The sequence below is a fragment of the Oncorhynchus mykiss genome, chromosome 22 (assembly GCF_013265735.2).
Source record: "Oncorhynchus mykiss isolate Arlee chromosome 22, USDA_OmykA_1.1, whole genome shotgun sequence".
NCBI classification, from domain to species: Eukaryota; Metazoa; Chordata; class Actinopteri; order Salmoniformes; family Salmonidae; genus Oncorhynchus; species Oncorhynchus mykiss.
In genome coordinates, this window is record NC_048586.1 from 23,333,258 (window position 1) to 23,352,496 (window position 19,239).

The 19,239-nt window shown below is 43.5% G+C and overlaps 1 protein-coding gene across 6 annotated transcripts; it reads right to left on the reverse strand.

Moving 5' to 3' along the window:
• Nucleotides 1–338: 338 nt before the first annotated feature.
• Nucleotides 339–18,464, reverse strand: LOC110502000 (sentrin-specific protease 7). Of its 6 annotated transcripts, XM_021579875.2 has the most exons (24): nt 18,264–18,464; nt 14,749–14,897; nt 14,250–14,407; nt 14,056–14,127; nt 13,269–13,384; nt 12,453–12,695; nt 12,249–12,316; nt 10,212–10,360; nt 9,667–10,066; nt 7,116–7,252; nt 5,431–5,562; nt 5,266–5,299; nt 4,556–4,783; nt 4,026–4,435; nt 3,742–3,872; nt 3,480–3,596; nt 3,228–3,347; nt 3,054–3,146; nt 2,580–2,797; nt 2,066–2,115; nt 1,903–1,946; nt 1,712–1,780; nt 1,392–1,542; nt 339–1,137 (listed from the first exon to the last, which is right to left on the reverse strand). In XM_021579875.2, exons 3-24 carry the CDS (start codon nt 14,310–14,312, stop codon nt 973–975), a joined length of 3,210 nt encoding a protein of 1,069 aa, XP_021435550.2. In that variant the 5' UTR covers nt 14,313–14,407; nt 14,749–14,897; nt 18,264–18,464; the 3' UTR covers nt 339–972. The 6 variants fall into 6 exon arrangements, with proteins under 6 accessions (XP_021435550.2, XP_021435551.2, XP_021435549.2 ...); XM_021579876.2 differs by lacking the exon at nt 14,749–14,897 and having other exon boundaries at nt 14,265–14,407; XM_021579874.2 differs by lacking the exon at nt 14,749–14,897.
• Between the last annotated feature and the right edge of the window lie 775 nt (nt 18,465–19,239).

Here is a 19,239-nt window from a genome sequence, read left to right on the forward strand (position 1 = left end):
ATGACCTCAACTAACCAGTGCCCCCTCTCATTGACTCTGCACGGTACCCCCCTGTATATAGTCTAGTTATTGTTATTTTACTGCTGCTCTTTAATTACTTGTCACTTATTTCTTATTCTTATCCGTATTTTTTTAACAGCATTGTTGGTTAGGGGCTCTGTAAGGTCTACTCCTGTTGTATTGACAAATAAAATGTGATTGGATTTGACACACACCACACAAATCAGATCCACACAATGCTAATGTCCCCCCCCCCTATATGTTTGTGTTATAACTGGAGTGGCCTTCACCACACGGCTAAGTTGGTTGTGCCAGTAGATCACCTCCTGGGTAATGAATTGTAATTCCGACTACAAATGCATTTATTATATTTTATATTCAAAACAGGTTTTCATCAAAATGTACATTTTAAAACAAAATCCACATATAAAAATCAAACTGACATAACATTTACAATAGAATCACATGGGGGAGGGGGGGAATTCATCGTAAAACAGGTAAAAGAATAAAAGGGAGACCCTGTTGAATCTGATCTCTTGTGTTAAATGAGGCTATAGTGGTGGTATGTGGTTCTATCTAGAAGATGCAGTGGGGACAGACTCTTTAAAGGGGCATTCTACTGAAAGGGTAAAAAAATAACAGTTTTAACTGTTGAATTTCTGTGGAATGACCCTTTAATGCACCAACTTCAAACAAGAACCTGAGCTACAGCAACTCAACAGCTACTACAGCAAGTATTTTATATCCATCCTTAGTTGGATTTATGTCATTAAAGCAACATCTGATGTTAGGGGCTAATTTCTTGTTGACATGATGAGACATCTGCATGTACTGTATGTTTGAACGGCCCTGCTGGCCGGTGAAACAACTACATACGCTTATTGTCTAAGAAATCATATTTCCATATCACTGGCTGAAATGTCAATTTCCTGGTTGCTCAGCATGAGCAGATTCCCAAGGTGGTTACCGTGCCTAACTGCCTACATTTCCCATGTTTCCTATACTACCCACCGTGCCCCTCTGGTGTCTGTACAGGTTCAGCACCAGGTCCCTGATTTCGTCTCGTTTCCTCCGCACCTGTTGCCGTGGGAACCAGTGTTCTAGGCGCAGGGGGAGCTCAAAGTGCACCACGGGGTCCTAAAGGGAGAAAGGTCAGGAGAGAGATACAAGGTGTCTGTAGGTGTATGCCAGCATATGTGTTTGTGAGAATGTTCTCATAAGAGAAAAACATAAGTAACCTTGCCTGAGACTAGAAGACTCAAGCTTTAGCTCAGTTGGCTAACATGGTCTTGAGTTGTTCAGACACATCAGTTCAATACCCCGCTGGTTACAGGTGGGAAGTGTGTGAATGCATATGTATGTGTGTGTTCTTATTTCAGGTGCATAGCTACCTGCAGGAAACTCTCAACGTATTGCAGCAGGTATAGGCCGCAGTCACTGCTGTTGTCCTGTAGAGGGACTTTACAGTGGGAGCCTCTCATCTGCTCAGAACTGAACTCACGCACAGAGCCCCGACGCACCTCCCACTCTGACTGCAGGTACCTGACACAGAGAGAGAGAGAACATTAAACACCCATAAGGAACACATTCACACACACAAACCCCCTTCCATTCTGTCTACAGATAACACACACACCCACACAGGCATATACACACCCTTCCATTCTGTCTACAGATATTTAACACACACATGAAAAGTGAACACACTCACTCCCGTAAGAGTTTGAAGACACGCTCATGGAGGGAGAACTTGAGGGAGTCCATGATGAGAATGCAGGGTCTGAGAGAAGAGAAAAACATTTCACAATTGCATATAAACATCCAGTTATGAGCTCTTTGTATGCGTGTGTGTGTGTGTGTGTGTGTGTGTGTGTGTGTGTGTGCGCGTGTCTTTCCACTCACCTTTTACAGACATTCTCTCTGTGGCAGGTCTTCTCAGTGCAGTCCTAGGGAGAAGAAGAATGACAGAAGGTAAGAAAGAGAACAGAGGGAGAGAGATGGAAAACAATGAAAATATGAGAACTTGAGACCCAACTTCAGAGCCCTAAAGACAGTTGTGTCTTACCGGAGGACCAGGAGGGGGCTGGAGTACTGAGTCACCCTGGACAACACTCTCTGAAACAAGAGAGAGGAAACATCAGCAGCATTATCCTCCTCATGTTCCATCCCAGGGTTTCAGTCGTTGTTACGGTCATGATGTATGTTATCGCAGCACAGTGACATAGAGAATGGACTGTGTCTTAGTCCCATAAAAACTATTTAGAACTATTTAGTTCCAGCGTCATTCTCTGTTTCTGTCTGTGACTGGTGTTCTGATTGTTTTTGGATTACAAAAATCCAGAGCAGCTCTTAAACTATTTTCTCTCCTAAATGTTCTGGCTCCATCCTATAACAGCTCTAGTTTTTCATGCTGTGCCCAAATACAGCTGAAAGAAGGTGCATTTATCTAGACTACCCAGAGTCATACTTCCTAAAGCAATGCAAATATTCACTCATGTTGAAATATTATGTACGTTTGATGGTTTCACCAAGGTCTAACGTCCTGAGAGAGACATGATGAGAATAGTTTAATCACATACCTGTAAGTGTCAGTTTGTCTTGGTTGTCAGTGTTGGTGGGACCAGGGGGAACATCAGTGACACCATTAAGCTTTTCAGACCCGGAGGCCTCCTCTTCAGCCTGGGCCTTGCCTGGCTTCTCCCCCCCTGTTCCCCTCCGCGAGGCTGGGCTGCGCCACTCCTCACACTGGGGCTCCTCCAGGCCAGGGAAGCAGATCACCACCAGGTACCAGTGGGCTCTGTCATACAAGGAAGAAAGCACTATAAGTCACATGGGTTATTGATGCGTGTGTGTGTGTGTGTACTTGTTTTCCTACATTATCAGGACCCCAAATGTCCTAAAGGGGTAGGAATTTGTTAAAATGATATTTTAAGCTCAGGGGTTAGGTTTATGGTTTTGGGGGTTATGGGTAGGGTTAGGTTTAGGGTTAAGGAAAACAGGATGTGTAATAGTCCAAAAAAAGGTTAACCAAATGTTTTTAAATCAAAACTCACTCCTGATTGACAGGCACAAACAGGAAGTCTTTCTTGAAGATGTCCACATGTCGTGTCCACGTCTTCACTCGCTGGTGCCGCCGCTGCTGTGCTCTGGAGACAGACAACACACACATGAAACATACACTGCAATACAAATGACAATGATAAACCAAAATACACACACACACTTACGAGATGCTGGTGCTGTCCTCACTTGCGTTGTCTCTGCGTGTGAGCTGCTTGTAGAAGAAGCTGCTGAAGACATGAGAGCGATCAGCCACATCCTGTGGAGCCCTCTCCAGGAGCAGATACCTGTTGAGACAGAGACAGAGCCATGCAGGGGTTGAAACTGTCCTCCATTTTGGCCCAAACAGTTTTTTTTTGTGTACAGAGGATGTCTCCGTTAGGTTAGATACTCCATGCAATCACTGATGTCACACTCACTTGAGGTAGAAATCGATGATGACATCATTCAGGAACTGGCCATTGTCAAGGCACTCCAGATCTTCTGTTGTCACGGTGATCCCTCCTTTGGAAGGCGGTGGAGGAAACTGGATCAACCTAAGAACAGGAGGATGAGAAAGAAGTGAAGCCATATATCTACACGTTTCTCTACAGCCAGTGTCTCCGTCTCAGGTCCTGGAGATTAATTGGGTGTGCAGGCTAACACACCTGTTCCCAAGACTCAACAAGTTGTGTAGCTTGCCTGCGTGTGGGGCCCTGGTGTGTGTACCGGGTCCAGTTGGAGCCAGGCTTGGGGCCCAGGGACACAGAGTAGGAGCCTCTGGTTCTGTGGTGACACACTGTGTACACGGGTCTGGGCTGGACTGGACTCCCCTGGAGTGGTGACAAATGACAGAGGTAGTATAATGGGTTACTTGTTGTCAATTTGATAATTCAACGTTAGAGCTTAGGGTTTTGTTATGGTTGAGCTTATTGACATCAGTCACACACACATCTGCAGCCAAACACAGTCAAAGTACTACCAACCTCCCTCTGCTCCTCCTCCATCTGTGTATCTGTGTCTGGTAGCATCTGGGACTCCCCCTCCACCTCTCTGTCCAGAGGGTCCAGCTCCAGCCCAGGTGTGTCTCTGTCCTGTTCTGGTTCTTGGTCCTGGTCTGGCTCTGTCCCAGGCTTGGCACTGTTATGGCCCAGTAGGGAGAGTAGCTGCGGGTCCAGTCCAGTTCTGCTGACCAGCACCAGACTGTCATCCAATGACAGGAGGGGACTGTGGAGGTCAACAACCCAGTTGGCAGGAGAGCTGCCACAGAGCCGTGTAGCGTCGACGTGCGGGGTGTTGTTGAGACAGATGATGTCGAGGATGGAGCGAAGGAGAGCCCCCTCCACCCCCTCCAGAGGGTCACACAGAGTGAGCAAGAGAAAGGGACTGGCTTGACCTGTGAACACACACACATTCAAACAACACAATCAAACACATTTGCATTGCACATAGGCGTACACACTCTTGAGCAAACACCCACCCACACACACTTTGGTCCCACAAGGCAGGCTCTCACCAGTGGGTGGGTCTAAGGCCTGTTTGATTGACAGCTCACTCAGGTCTTCTTGGACAGCGGCTGCCTGGGTGTCTGACACGTAGAGGAGGAGGAGGGCGGGGGGCGGCTGCCCCCCCTCAACCTCCCACCCCAGCCCTCTCTCCTGTAGCTCCTCCCAGTCCCAGACGCTGTACCGCCACAGCTGACAGCGCTCCACAGTCACCATCACTTCTACCAGGCCCGAAGGCTCTGAAGACAGAGGGGAGAGAGAGGGGTCAACAACCTGGTCATCTAAACCTGGGGCTTATTCAGGAGACAAAGACCAGGAAAACTTACTATTCCATATACAGTAGTGATCAGGAGTCACAGGGGAAAGCACGTTAGCTCTCTGCAGACAGATTTCACCAGCAGAAAGGTGAAAAAGAGCACAAAGCCCTGAGGGTCTGACACACACACACAAAGACACACACATGTGCACTCAGCTGAAGATGAGGATGGTGTGCAGACAGACAGGAGGACCACAGCAGGATATATTTCAAGACAGCTTTTATATAGCCACCACACGAGGGGCTAGCGACCAGAGGGGCTAGCGACCACAGCCGGTCTTGTTCAGGTTGGACCAAGTAATAATGCCATTGTTCCAAAAGGATTAAAGGTTAAATAGAGGACCAGGACTGGATGGTAAAGGCTGTGGCGACAACACAAGACGAGATCCAGGGGTGCTGAATTACCTTGAATTGGTATGATGATTCTTTGGTTTGTGATCTGCAGAGGAGGAAAGAAAGGTCCACACGTCACATAAGCACTGCAAGAGTACAAGCCTCTATGTATTGAATATTTATTCTAGTATGTACTGCATCTTCTCCACAGTCGGAGCACAGTGTTCAGAGCATTACCCTGAGGTTCCCGCTGGCCTCCCCACGGACCCCCCCACAGTGCAGGGAAGAGAAGGGCAGGCCCATATTCTCAGAGTCCTCAGTACTGGGGAAGGGGGCCTCCCCAAATCCGGTCACCACCACAGGCACCAACTGAAACAAACACACACACAAACACTTTGATGAGTGACACACACACGTGCATGCAAGCACACAACAACCATGCTTTCTGATAACAAGGGCACAACAGAATCCGGATAAACAAGGAGACATAGAAAGGGTTTGTGTGCGAGAGACTTAGTTAAATCAACAGATCGGTTTAACATACACTATATATAGACAAAATTATGTGGACACCCCTTCAAATTAGTGGATTTGGCTATTTCAGCCACATGGGTTGATGACAGGTGTATAAAATCAACCACACAGCCATGCAATCTCCATAGACAAACATTGGCAGTAGAATGGCCTTACTGAAGACCTCAATGACTTTCAACGTGGCACAGTCATAGGATGCCACCTTCCCAACTAGTCAGTTCATCAAATTTCTGCTCTGCTAGAGCTGCCCAGCTCAACTGTAAGTGCTGTTATTGTGAAGTGGAAACGTCTAGGAGCAACAACGGCTCAGCCGCGAAGTGGTAGGCGCCATACTCTCACAGAACGGGACCACCGAGTGCTGAAGCGCATAGCTCGTAAAAATGGTCTGTTCTCGGTTGCCAGAAGAGTGGAAGCTGTTATAGCAGCAAAGGGAGGACCAACTCCATATTAATGCCCATTATTTTGGAATGAGATGTTCGACGAGCAGGTGTCCACATACTTTTGATAATGCAGTGTCTGTGTGTTCATTTGTTTGTGGTGCAGCCGAGGACATTTGGCTCGTCCTCCTATGATTTGACCGACTACAGTACGTGGGAGCTACAGTATCCCCACACTGGCCTCTAAAGCCTGGCAGGCAGCGGGTGGTGGTTCTACCCCCTCGGGCCAGTCTAGTCACGCAACGCCCTCCCTCACTAACACCACCTGCCTCTGTCCTCTGATCCCTCTGTGAGCAGCCCTTTGTGACATCACCGTAATCTATACTCTCGAGTCGCTATCCACAATTTCCCCACCGTAGGGGAAAACACTGGGAGTTCTCACAATGACAATAGGTGTATTTTATATAGCGCTTTTCATACAAAATCTCAGTCGCTTTTAAACTAACAAAAAACCTAGACTGATGGCAAATGTATTATTATTTTTTTTACATGTTGCTCATGAGTGCATTTCACACTTCTTTTAGATTAGAATTGGATTGTAAGGCTCGTGTGAATGTCCTGCTTAACATAACGTTTGTGTCATGTCGCCAATCAACTGCATTATACTTTAAAAAAACACTTGAACCGGTAAAAATGCCCTTTGGCTAGCTTTGCTACCAGCCTATGTCAATGAGCGTTAGAACACGGGGATGTGTGAAGCCTACTCCTCAGCCTGAAATGTCTGAACTGCTAGCTTTTCACGTGGAGCTGACTGGTAAGACGCTTCAAGAGGGCGGTCACATGTTCTAGCAAGGCAGTCGTTCTGGGTTCGAGCATCGGTGTTAGCCGAACCAGGAGGAGGTGGTACTCACTAAGCAAGCAGCATGTTCCCTATTCTGCCCTCTGTGATGTCATCCATTGTGAGATCCCCCTATTCCATCCTTTGTGATGTCAGAAGTTGTTTTTGCCCACCTGAGAGTGCATCTCTGCCCCCATTTGTTCCTGAGAATGATTTCTCTGGGGCTTAGAATCACTAGCGCCAGTCTGTGGCCAAAGGACTGAACTGCGGGATGGGGTGACTACCTCCTCCTCATCACTGGAGAGAACAACTAGAAAACACACACATAGACACACACAGATTAAACCTGTTGCAGTGAAATACTATTACACTAGGCTTGGGCGGTATTCCGTACACTGAGATATTTTGAAATAAAGAGCGTATGATTTTCAAAATTCTAATTTTGACTCACACAAAAATGCAATTCAATTCAGGTACATTTGTTAACAGCTTGCACATGGCGCAAACAGAAGTTTCATGATGTGACCTCCCCAGTTGAGCAGCAAAGAGAGGTGATCAAGTTACACAACAAATTCACAACTAATGTTTGCCAAGTAAATATCTTATAACTAGTATAAGTTAACGGTCTCCAGCTCAAGCTATGCATTTGATTTGCTAACTTGCTAGCTATAGGTGGCTAGCTTATAAAATCAAAAGCTTCTTCGTTACAGCAGAGACTATCAACCCCCTCCTGGATCAAGTTCGAGTGTAGTCCTTTGAGAACTTAATGAGCTGGGTTGTCTGTCCTTGCATTTAGTTTAATGTTCGCTTGCGCTTGTTAGCATTTACGTAGTGTCCGCTATGGGATTTCACAAGTACTTTATTAGCATACTTGTTTATTTTTTACGTTTGCAAATAAATAGCCACCCTTGTGTGCACTACTGGTAATTCCGTATGGTACTGGAATGGTATGGACATCTGGATAACACCCAACCCTATATTACACACACACACACACGACTGTGGTGTAATGGACTATGAAACAAAGACAGGGACAGCAGTGATCCTTCTATGTTGGGGGGCAGTAACCATAGCAATGGCAAAGTGTTGTAGGCCACAGCTAGTGCAAGCACACATATTTTTTTTATTTTTTTACACACACAAAAAGGCGATACTGGCAGAGATGTACACACACACACACTGACACGGAACCCAAACCGGCTGCGCGCGTGCGCCATCGTGCGCTATCATGCATACATTTATTTTGCACCCCCCACACCAAACGCAGGTTAAAATATCAAAACAAACTCTGAACCAATGACATTAATTTGGGGACAGATCGAAAAGCATTAAACATGTATGGCAATTTAGCTAGTTAGCTTGCACTTGCTAGCTAACGTTAATTTGTCCTATTTAGCTAGCTTGCTGTTGCTAGCTAATTTGTCCTGGCATATAAACATTGAGTTGTTATTTTACCTGAAATGCACAAGGACCTCTACTCTGACAATTAATACACACATAAAACAGTCAACCGAATCGATTCTAGTCATCTTTCCTCCTTCCAGGCTTTTTCATCTTTGAATTTATATGGTGATCGCATCTAAACTTTCATTGTATTACCACGACAACCGGCAACAAAGTTAATCACCCAAGTGGGTGATTGTTAAAGGATGAAAAAGCCTGGAAGGAGGAGAGATGACTAGAAACGATTCATCGAAATTGTTAAAAGGTTTTAAAACAATACTAATAAATGCAACAGGCAAAGAATGAAGATACTCTAAACTTTTTGCATTTTTAAAATCCATCAGATATTGACTGAATTATGGCACGGACAAATAATGAATGGATTTCAGGGAATTCACTTTTCCTTAGAATGCACTCATATTATATTCTAATGGTATCATGTACTTTTTAAATATTTTGTGTTAAAAATAAAGATGATGTGCCTCAATTGCATAAATACACTAACAGAGGTGGAACAGGGCTGCACCCATCTGCACCGTCTTCCCACCTGCTCCGTCTTCCCTACCTGCACCCACCTGCTCCGTCTTCCCACCTGCTCCGTCTTCCCTACCTGCACTCACCTGCTCCGTCTTCCCTACCTGCACTCACCTGCTCCGTCTTCCCTACCTGCTCCGTCTTCCCTACCTGCACCCACCTGCTCCGTCTTCCCACCTGCTCCGTCTTCCCTACCTGCACCCACCTGCTCAGTCTTCCCTACCTGCACCCACCTGCTCAGTCTTCCCTACCTGCACCCACCTGCGCTGTCTAGCTTCATTATTTACTGTTGTATAATTCAACAAGTGTGTCAATAGCAGGATAAGATTCTAAACGGAGCGTTAAATCCCAGATTAAGCTTTATCGTTCTTAGAGATGCAACGGAAAGACTATGTATTCCACTGAACTCATTTCAGCCATTGCCGGGGTGTCTGACAGGTCATTATAAAACTGTCTGTGGTCGTAACGCTAACGAAAGGCACAAGCAAGAGTATGAAAGAGTCACAGGAGTAAAATGAAAGCAATCAATCGAGTGAGAATTAAATTAATTGACAAGTGGATTTGACCCCTCAAACAGAGGAAATATAAGGTATACAGATGCTCAGGTGGGCAGGGCAAGCACGTTGTTACTACATAATGTAACCTCTCCAGGAGGGGGAGGAATCTGTGTGTTTCAATAAGAGAGATGGGGTGAAAGAAGCACACCAGGAGTGAAGGTATGCAGCATACTGTGTGCTCTATACTCACTGGGTTCAGCAGGGCTGGGTTTGGGCGACCTATCCTGGCTGGAGGACAGGCACAGCCTCAGGGTTCCTCTCCTCTCCTTTCCACAGCTGGGGTTAGAGGGGCTAACAACTTCCTCGTCTTCCCCCACAGTGACAACCATCAAGGTCCCGTCAAAGTCGGAGGGATCCACCTCTACCTCTATGGATGCTACATTGGTGTCTCTGCCCCCTGTCCCCTCCAGACAGAGCCGTTTTGGGAGCAGTCCTCCCACGCCTCTGGACTCCCCGGACAGGCGCAGCACGCTCCCCCTGGAGCGCCTGGAGGTGTCTGTGGTCAAGCTCTCCACCGCGCCATCCTTCATCCATCCATCCTTCACCTGTCCATTACAGTAGAGCCCAGACTCCCTCCTACATCTCTCCCCCTGGAAACAGAGGGATAAAGGTTGCGTTAAGCTGGAGGCTGGTTGTCTAATGGTTTGGTTTCTAGCGTGCAGGTTTTTGGCTTTAGCCTTAAAGTCAGACAACTTTAATGTCAGTATTAAGGTAACTTCTATCCAGAGATCCTACCTCAGCGCGTGTGGATTCACTTGAACCTGAATTGAACTTCCTGGTCCTAGTGGATTCTGGGTAACGCTTTTTCTGGTGCCTGTCCCCCTCAGGAAAGGTCACCTCCTCCATAGGTACCCCGGACCTGCGCCTCCCTGACACACTACCCTCTGCAGAGTAAAGGGACGGTGATACATTTATCACACCAGATACAATAAACGTGTTCCTACTCTCCAGAAAGTAGGGCAGCAGATATGGAAAAACAAACGACCGTAACAGAGAATTAAATCAACGTTGCCTGTGTGTGTAAGAGAGGAAAGAAAGGTGCAGATTCAGCAGGTCTTTGTTTTACAGCTCTATAAAGTAAAGCGTTTGTTTATTTACAACAGGCTTGAATCCAGGAATACTGTAGAGCCTTTCCAATAAGGAGAACCCTCGGGGGGGGCAGGACGGTAGGAGTGTGTGTGTGATCTTCACTGCATCTCTTGGGCCTCATAAGCATTGCATAAATGTAACACTAAATATCTGCGTGCCTCATTTCTGAAAAGACTGCGATCGCAGAAAAATATTGTGATTCCTAAATTTGTGCGCGCGTGAACGAGCATTATAACTCCGCCTGAAAAAACACTCATCATTCACCTTTTCTGGGGACAATAACGCCCTTATGTGCTGTATACTTTGGAAGTATTGGAATTAGGCCAAGACAGTATCTAAAGGGAATAGCAATGCAAGGCGAACTGAACAAATGTCTTTGGAGGTGTTGTCAGAATGTTTTCTTTTGCAGGGACATTTGCTGTATATGACCATTTCTGAAAGACAAAAACAATTACAAATTGTTGTGGACCTGTAAACAGAATGAAATAATGTTTTACCTTCACTTTTCCCCAAACCTAAATAAGCTGCACTGCCCGCGATCTCTGAAACGGTGTCCACTCTGAAAAAATGTTAAACTACAGTAGGCCTAGTTACAGTGGTAGCCTATACATCTCAATGCAAAATATCAACTGTCTGTTCACCGGTTAAATTTGACTGTGTTATAAACTACACTCCCTGTCGGATGCATAGAGCAAAAACGTGAAGTTATGATAGCATTTAACTTTCCTAGTTAAATAAAAACGTGAAGTTATGATAGCATTTAACTGGCCTAGTTAAATAAAAACGTGAAGTTATGATAGTATTTAACTGGCCTAGTTAAATAAAAACGTGAAGTTACGATAGCATTTAACTTTCCTAGTTAAATAAAAACGTGAAGTTATGATAGCATTTAACTGGCCTACTTAAATAAAAACGTGAAGTTACGATAGCATTTAACTGGCCTAGTTAAATAAAAACGTGAAGTTACGATAGCATTTAACTTTCCTAGTTAAATAAAAACGTGAAGTTACGATAGCATTTTACTTGCCTAGTTAAATAAAAAGGTTCAATAAAAAAAATTATTATAATATCTAATAGGCACAAATAAATGAGAGATGCTCACTGTACATGTGGCATCTTGTTATTATATTTAGCTAGGCTACCTGTTTTTTTTGTTATAAATAAGAGTGCCATATATATTCCACATTTGCACAAGGATACTACTTTTGCCTTCTTGTAATACAACACTTCAACCACTAGAAACTGTGTACTCATGGTCTAAAGTTTGCGGGAAGATAAGCACATTCTCACGTCAAGTTCAGTTTGGAAAGGAATTGCAAATTTTTAGAATTTTTTTATTTAATTTTTACCCCCCTTTTCTCCACAATTTTGTGGTATCCAATTGTTGTAGTAGCTACTATCTTGTCTCATCGCTACAACTCCCGTACGGGCTCGGGAGAGACGAAGGTTGAATGTCATGCGTCCTCCGATACACAACCCCAACCAGCCGCCGGTCGCGGCCGGTTACGACAGAGCCTGGGCGCGAACCCAGGGACTCTGATGGCACAGCTGGCGCTGCAGTACAGCGCCCTTAACCACTGCGGGAGGCAGAAATTGCAATTTTTGCGTGAAAACTGGCAGACATTTTTTTAGGGCATATTTTGTGCGTACGCAAATTTTATAAATGATGCCCCTGGTCCTCACCGTTCTCCTCTCCTATTATGACTTCTTTCATCTCCTCTTCTTCCTCTGACCCCCCTCTATGGTGTGACCTAAACAAGAGAGAAAGAAGGAAAGAAAGTCAGAAGCCACCCAAACAAAATTCTACTGTCTGTATACATACTCTGTGTTTTAACTCTTGATCACTCACTGGTATCCTAAATTCAGCAACATTTAACCCAGCATTACCTCGTCTCCTTGCGGGTCGAGGTGGGTGTGTCGTGGTCATGGGGTCTCTTTCTGTATTGGGGGTCATCTCTCCGATCCTCCCCCCCCTCTCTGCTGCTCGGAGACACCCTCCTCTGCCCACTCCCCACCCACGACTCTCTCTTTCTCTCTCCATTGTCAGTCATCAGGCCACGCCTTTTCTTGTCCAGGTAGGCCAGCCCCTGTTCAGTCTTTAAAACGTCCGTGAGGACCAACTGGACCTGCCTGATGAAGGAAGGAACAGAACCAGTCAGAACCTTTACAGCCCTACGACCATTCTGTGTCATCGTGACCTGATATGACATTCCGGATTATATGATAACCATTCTGACCATGTACATGTTAGTTAACCAATAGGGAAACTGTCTTAGGCTATAGGGGGGAGGGGCAGACAGGTGGAATGGGGTTGATAGGACCAGGCAGTGTGTCTGTGTGGTAAAGATATAGCTACAGCAGCAGTGCTTATCTCTACAGTACCAGTAATGGTGGTGTACCCGGAGCATGTAAGCTACCTTTGAGAATAATACTTAGGGGAAGAGCCCCATCTGTGGAACGTTTGGAAAACTGCACCCAATGACAAAGTGGCTTAATTCTACTTTACCGTGCAAAGGCTCCCAATTAGTTCACAGATAATAACATGAATTCAAATGTATACTTTGGCAGTATAAGACTAAGACAAAGACTGTGTCTTACTAAGTGACCGCGTTATAGAGTAAAATCATCTATGAACCTACAACAATTTAACCAGACTTCCGAACATAACTTTCCATCTGTGGCTCCATAAATGCTGCTCCTCACCTGTCCATTGCCGCTTGGGCTAAAGCCACCTGGCCATGATCCAAAGAGATGGATCCATTCTGCTGACGGGAATCTTGGAGTTTGATTCTGTCTCCAGCAATCTGGGACCAATGAATCTGTTGGAGAAAGAGAAGCAGGAGGAAAGTTACTGACCCACTGCCCTAACCACAATATTAAAACCTCAGGGAAAAAGGTTAAAGGTGAAATCTGTCATTTCATTTATATTCAGTCATTTTAATGTTGTGTGTGAAGGAGAGAGGGACAGAAGGTGAGAAAGTCAGCTAAGGTCTTTCAGGTATAATTGTGTTTCTTACTAAATGTTTGACCCCATAAGCCCTACTTAGTGTGCCCTACTTAGGCTAGGCGATCTGAACGAGTGTGCTCGCATTCTCCCTTAAAAGACCGTTGATTGAAAAGTCGCAATAGTACCGTAGCCAGTATACACTCCCTCAGAAGTCTGAATTAATCTAACATAACTCAAGACATCTGTCATTAATTATTTTTTTTGCCGAAATCTTAGCAATTCGCAATTTTACATCTAACTAAGATGTTTGGTGCAGTATTTCTCAACTGAAGAAATGTACATGAAAGCAATTCGTCTCTCGTTGAATGACGACAAACACTTCATTAAAGAATCCCTACTGTTGACCAATCACAGACAAAACGGCGTAGACTTTGGCTACCGACAAAGAACCGGGAAAACCCTTGCCGAAAACCAAAACAAACAGAAACGTTACAAAATGTGGACACCTTAAGAGAAATGTTACCCAAAGAGAATAACATCTACCTGTGCCTCTTCATTCCCACATCCCAACTCTGAAGAAAGGAGGGTCTTAGGGATTTTGAGTGGACTTCCCATCTAAAAAGCAGAAAGGGGTACTGTTACTATGCTCACTATTATTGATTATAGTTCTTGCATACTGACTGAGAAAAAGACTAGGAATCCCAATGAATGAACATAACCAGGCAGGCCAGACATACTTGAGCGTTATCCACCTTGTCAACAGCCAGTGAAATGGTTAGAGCTCTCCTGTGGTCCATCATGACCAAGCTATGGCCCTTTAGGGCTTGATGGACACTCCTTCTCCAGAGCCTCCTGTCACCAACCAAGGCAGCGATGGCGATGCAGCAAGCAAGATCTGCAGCAGACACACATGGTATACATTCACTTTCATATCTGTCAGTTTAAATGTGCATAATCACCCATACCTTGGGGACGTATGTTGTTAAATACAGTATCAGGTGCGTGCAAGTGTGATTATTTTTTGTTTGTACTTAATGCGTAATGCTTTTGCCATGACAAATACAAGCATTGTTTATAAACTTGCAATAGCAGTTAGTAAGCAACTACAGGTTCATTATGGGTACATGTTCTGTATCTCTCAATCCACAAGAACAACAGCATCTTGACAGGTCACAGTGTGGTGCATATATTTTACTGCATTAGCATGCTATAGTCCATGGGCCAGGTCGGGCTCACTTGGGATGACGATGTCTCAGTGATTTTCTTGAAGGTCTATGTCCCTAGAGTTGTGCGATAGCAGTGCTGCTAAGGCAGCTTTCTCGGTGTTACCACGATTTCTTTCATCCCTCCATCCCATTCATTTTTCACCATAGGGATTTTACCAACTGAAAAACAATGTCAGTATTCTTCAAGTTATTGCTCACTTATACACATCCATCAGACACATTTTCGGGAGGTTAGGTATAAATTGCTTTAAAATGGAAACCCTGACACATTTTAAACTTTGTTTGACAAGTGGATCTGAAAGGTCATGAAATTACCTTTCAAATTGTATATAATATAACCAACTTTGAAAGTACCACCAACTTTGAAAGTACCACCAACAACAATTGTTTAAAAATTGCCCTGATTGTGCAATTGACATTAGAATGTTGGAAGCTTAGCCTTAGAATTTCATGTCTTGGGGCAGCTATGGTTTTGGATTCTAACGTCGGTGATAGAAGCACCAAATTTCACACACAGTGAGAAAAGGGTTTCAAAGCCATTTGTAGATACAGGGCCATCACAGGATTCACGCATTAACCCCACAGAAACCTTTTTCCAAAATGGCACCAAACGACTCATTGGATCCGATTTTGCTGTATGAAACAATTGTAGTACGCCCAATAATATCTTAAAATGGTCATAATGATGTAGAATACACAACCAAATGAGCCAAGTGTGTCATATATACAAAGATGTTCAATTATTCACAGAACCGTGGTAAGAATGTGCCCAAAAAGGTGTCAGAATCACTGATTTCTGAAGATGTTTAAATTCTTAATTGCAATATTTCATCTTCAAACATTTAAAATGGATTTATACTTGTAAATATTCATGAATGTGGGCTGACTAAAAGGATATACAGTGTTATGCTATTAAACTATTTTCATTACTATAAACCTGCCCAGGATATTCCATGTAGTAAAATCCAATGTTGGTCCTGTTGAGGCCAGTTATATTAATTGATACTTTTAGTTTTCTAATAACAGACCAACCTGCTACGGCCCCATAGTAAGAATACATCTTAAAGGGATAATCCACCCCCCTGTTCTAAGTCTGTGAAATCACAAATCGTGCAAGAACGTGTCATAGCCACATGATTCTTGTCACAGGAGATAGGGGATGACACACCATCACATTTCATGGCACTCTTAAACAATGGCCTACAATCCAACTCGACAAATCAGCAAATAGATGGTATGGGCATACTTGTCTAGAACACATCCATCCGTTTATATCATCATGACAAAGTATATATTTCGCTTAGATGTGCTCAATCTAGTGTAACAAATTATTCAACTCAGTTTCTCCTTCAAGTACCATCGCGCAATGCAACCTGTGTGTCTGTGGGTAAGGACCCCTGTTACCATAGCAACGTCCTTTGCACCTGCTCTGGGCAGCAGAGTTGCAATTTGAACTTTGTGAGAGACTCCTAAATTAATGGGTGCAGTTTGTTTAGGTGATTTTACAGCTACCCATCTACTTCACATGCTGATATTATTGTGTGGATTTACATTTGCTAGCTAGCCAGCCCAGAGTGAGCATTGCATTGTGGGTATTCCACAACAATTTTCGCATACCAACCTCGTTATAATGACAAAAATAAATATTTGTTCACAAAAAATATCGTTTTCACATATTACTGTTATTTAACACGGTTTGACACTGTTAAACATAGGAATTAGGGATTTGGGGTGGATTATCCCTTAACATTTTGACTAATTATGTGTAATGGTTTTCTGCTCTTATCTAGATAATAGGTGAAAACATATTAGCATTCACATGGAATTTTACAAGTTTTCTAATCCTCTGCTTTATGAAAATGGTTATTAGGACAACATTGTATATCATTTTAAATCAGCCCACATCCATGAATATGTACATGTTTAAAATCTTGTTTAAAAAAATATTAAATATTGCAATTAAAGTCCCCATGCAGTCTTTGTAATTGATTGTTTCAAATCATCACTGTAGGTCTAACAAATCATTGTGTTTATTTAATGAAAATAACTATTTTTTCTCAATTATATCTCCAAGCCTCCTTTGGCCCTGGAAATGCTCAGGCTGATCATGCGGGCATTAGGAAATAAATAAGATATTTACATACACAGCCCTGATTGGCTGATAGGATGCTCTAGAGCGCACCTGCTTACCCAGATTAACAGTCATTGGTCGATTATAATCAGATCACATTGTCATGTTGGCCAAAAGTTCCATCCCACCTGAACAGACTGAAATTACAGCCCTTTTTTCTTCTAAATAGCCCTTACACAAAAACTGCATTATAAAAAGTCACAATTTCCAAGTGTCATGTCGACCTCTGTGTGGAAATATATAAAAATAAACAAGAAAATCACGTTAACTGCACTGCCCCTTTAAGCATTGAAATGTTAAGAAATCAGTGATCAGGACAGCTTGTTGGGCACATTCTTACCCCAGTTCTGTGAACCATTTAACATATTTATATAGCTGGCACAATTGGCTCATTTGGTTGTGTATTCTACATCCCTATGACCATTTTAATATATTATTGGGCATACTACAATTATGTTTCCCCCCATTGAGTTGTTTGGCTGCCATATTGAAAAAAGGCTTCAGTGGAGTTAATGCGTGAATCCTGTGATGGTCCTGTATCTACAAATGTTTTTAAAACCCTGTTCTGTGTGTGTGCAATTTAATGCTTATATCACCGAAGTTACAATCCAAAACCATAGCTGCCCCACTATATGGAATTATATGGCTAAGCTTCCAACATTCGAATTTCAAGGGTATTGTTGTCACAATATCAGTATTGCGATACTAGGAAGTAAGGAAGCAAAGGAAACAAAACATGAAGTGGACTTCATTTCTTAAGGAAAACATTCCTAATGTTGGAAAAAACAGCCTTATGTTGTCACCCAGAGTCACATTTGACGTTGTTTATATGTATACCACTTAAAAGGTCATTTCATGACCACCCAAATGTATCAGGGTTTACTTATTTAAGCATTTGCATTACAAAATGTGGATGGATAGCTGTGAATCGAAGTTTACTAATGATATGATTAAAGGGTAACGTTATAGGTGAGCAATAACTGGTTCTATACTGACAGTGGAATTTTACGTTATGGCGAACAATGGTAAAAATGAATGGATGGAGGGATGAAAAGACTGGTAACACGGAGAAAGCTGCCATTAGAGATCGTCACCCCAAGAGTGAGCCCGACGGCCCTCATTTGGGGGTCTGGCCCGTGCCATGGACTACTATGCTAGCAATCACTGGCTAGTCCTCGGGTCGCTATTAGTTGCATTTCGCTATCTTCATGTGTGCCATTTGTTATTCTAGAATATCATTCAACTATGCACAGTCACGCTAGCTAACAAAACCTGGCAACAAGCTGCCTGTAACTTCAGAGACATTTGGTGTAGGCGAGCCTTAGCTAGCATCTATGAATAGGCTAACGTTAGCTAGCTAGCAGATAACTTTTGTCCCCAGTTCTCATACTTACTCGGTAATACAGTGAGTTAGTGCAACATACACACGCGTGACCAAAGAACGAGGAGACGGGAAATGTACACAGCTACTGCACTCTCCAAATCATCTTGCTGATTATTTGCAACGCCCATAAAATCATAAATACACGTTGTTGGCAAAGGTTGGCGTTGTTTTCAAGCTTTTCCTGGTTCAGAAGAACATCCTGTTGTTTCCGGAAGTGAACAATCTAGCTAAATGAGACCATAGAATGAGAATGTTATTTGCATCCATGTCTATGTTTTATGGCTTTATTATTTGGTTACAAATGTACATTTATATGATATTACATATGAAATACATTGAATGATTCTAATATACCTTCATAGTATCAAATTACTTGATATGTAGGCTACTCATGGTCCACATAACATTTTTCATGTAATGTTGCAGATGTGTAAGAAATGTTTTAATGATTCATTGCAGTTCTTGAAAACGTTCATCAGATACTTTAATATCTAATTGCTCATAATTTACATTCTGAGAAGTTATATGCACACAAAACAAAATACACTTTTCAAATATTACTGTTCAAATGTATTTAGCATTTTTTTTTAAATGTAACCTTTATTTAACTAGGCAAGTCAGTTAAGAACAAATTATTATTTACAATGACGGCCTACCCCAGCCAAACCCGGACGACACTGGGCCAATTGTGCGCCGCCCTCTGGGACTGTAGTGACGCCTCTTGCACTGAGTTGCAGTGCCTTAGACCGCTGCGCCACTCGGGAGCTGAAGCTGCAGCAGGAGCATCAAGCCAGCTCAGTCCCTGGGTGGAGGGGTTGGTAAGCAGGCTGCAGCCACAAGGGTAATCTGGGGTCAAAGGTTAAACTTGGCTCACTGGACCCAATTACTGACCTGAGATCACCGTATGTAATTCACATCAAATCAAATGTTATTTGTCACATGCGCCGAATACAACAGGTGTAGTAGACCTTACAGTGCCCTCAACC

Bases quoted from the DNA above. Each gene is read 5' to 3' on its own strand.
- LOC110502000 (XM_021579874.2), bottom strand. From the start codon at position 14,312: ATGATGGACCACAGGAGAGCTCTAACCATTTCACTGGCTGTTGACAAG. The intron at 4,436-4,555 runs GTGAGAGCCTGC...GTGTGTTCACAG, and splicing joins GGCCTTAGACCCACCCACTG to GTCAAGCCAGTCCCTTTCTC. The intron at 3,147-3,227 runs GTAAGTGTGTGT...GTCTGTCTCCAG, and splicing joins GAGGACAGCACCAGCATCTC to AGCACAGCAGCGGCGGCACC.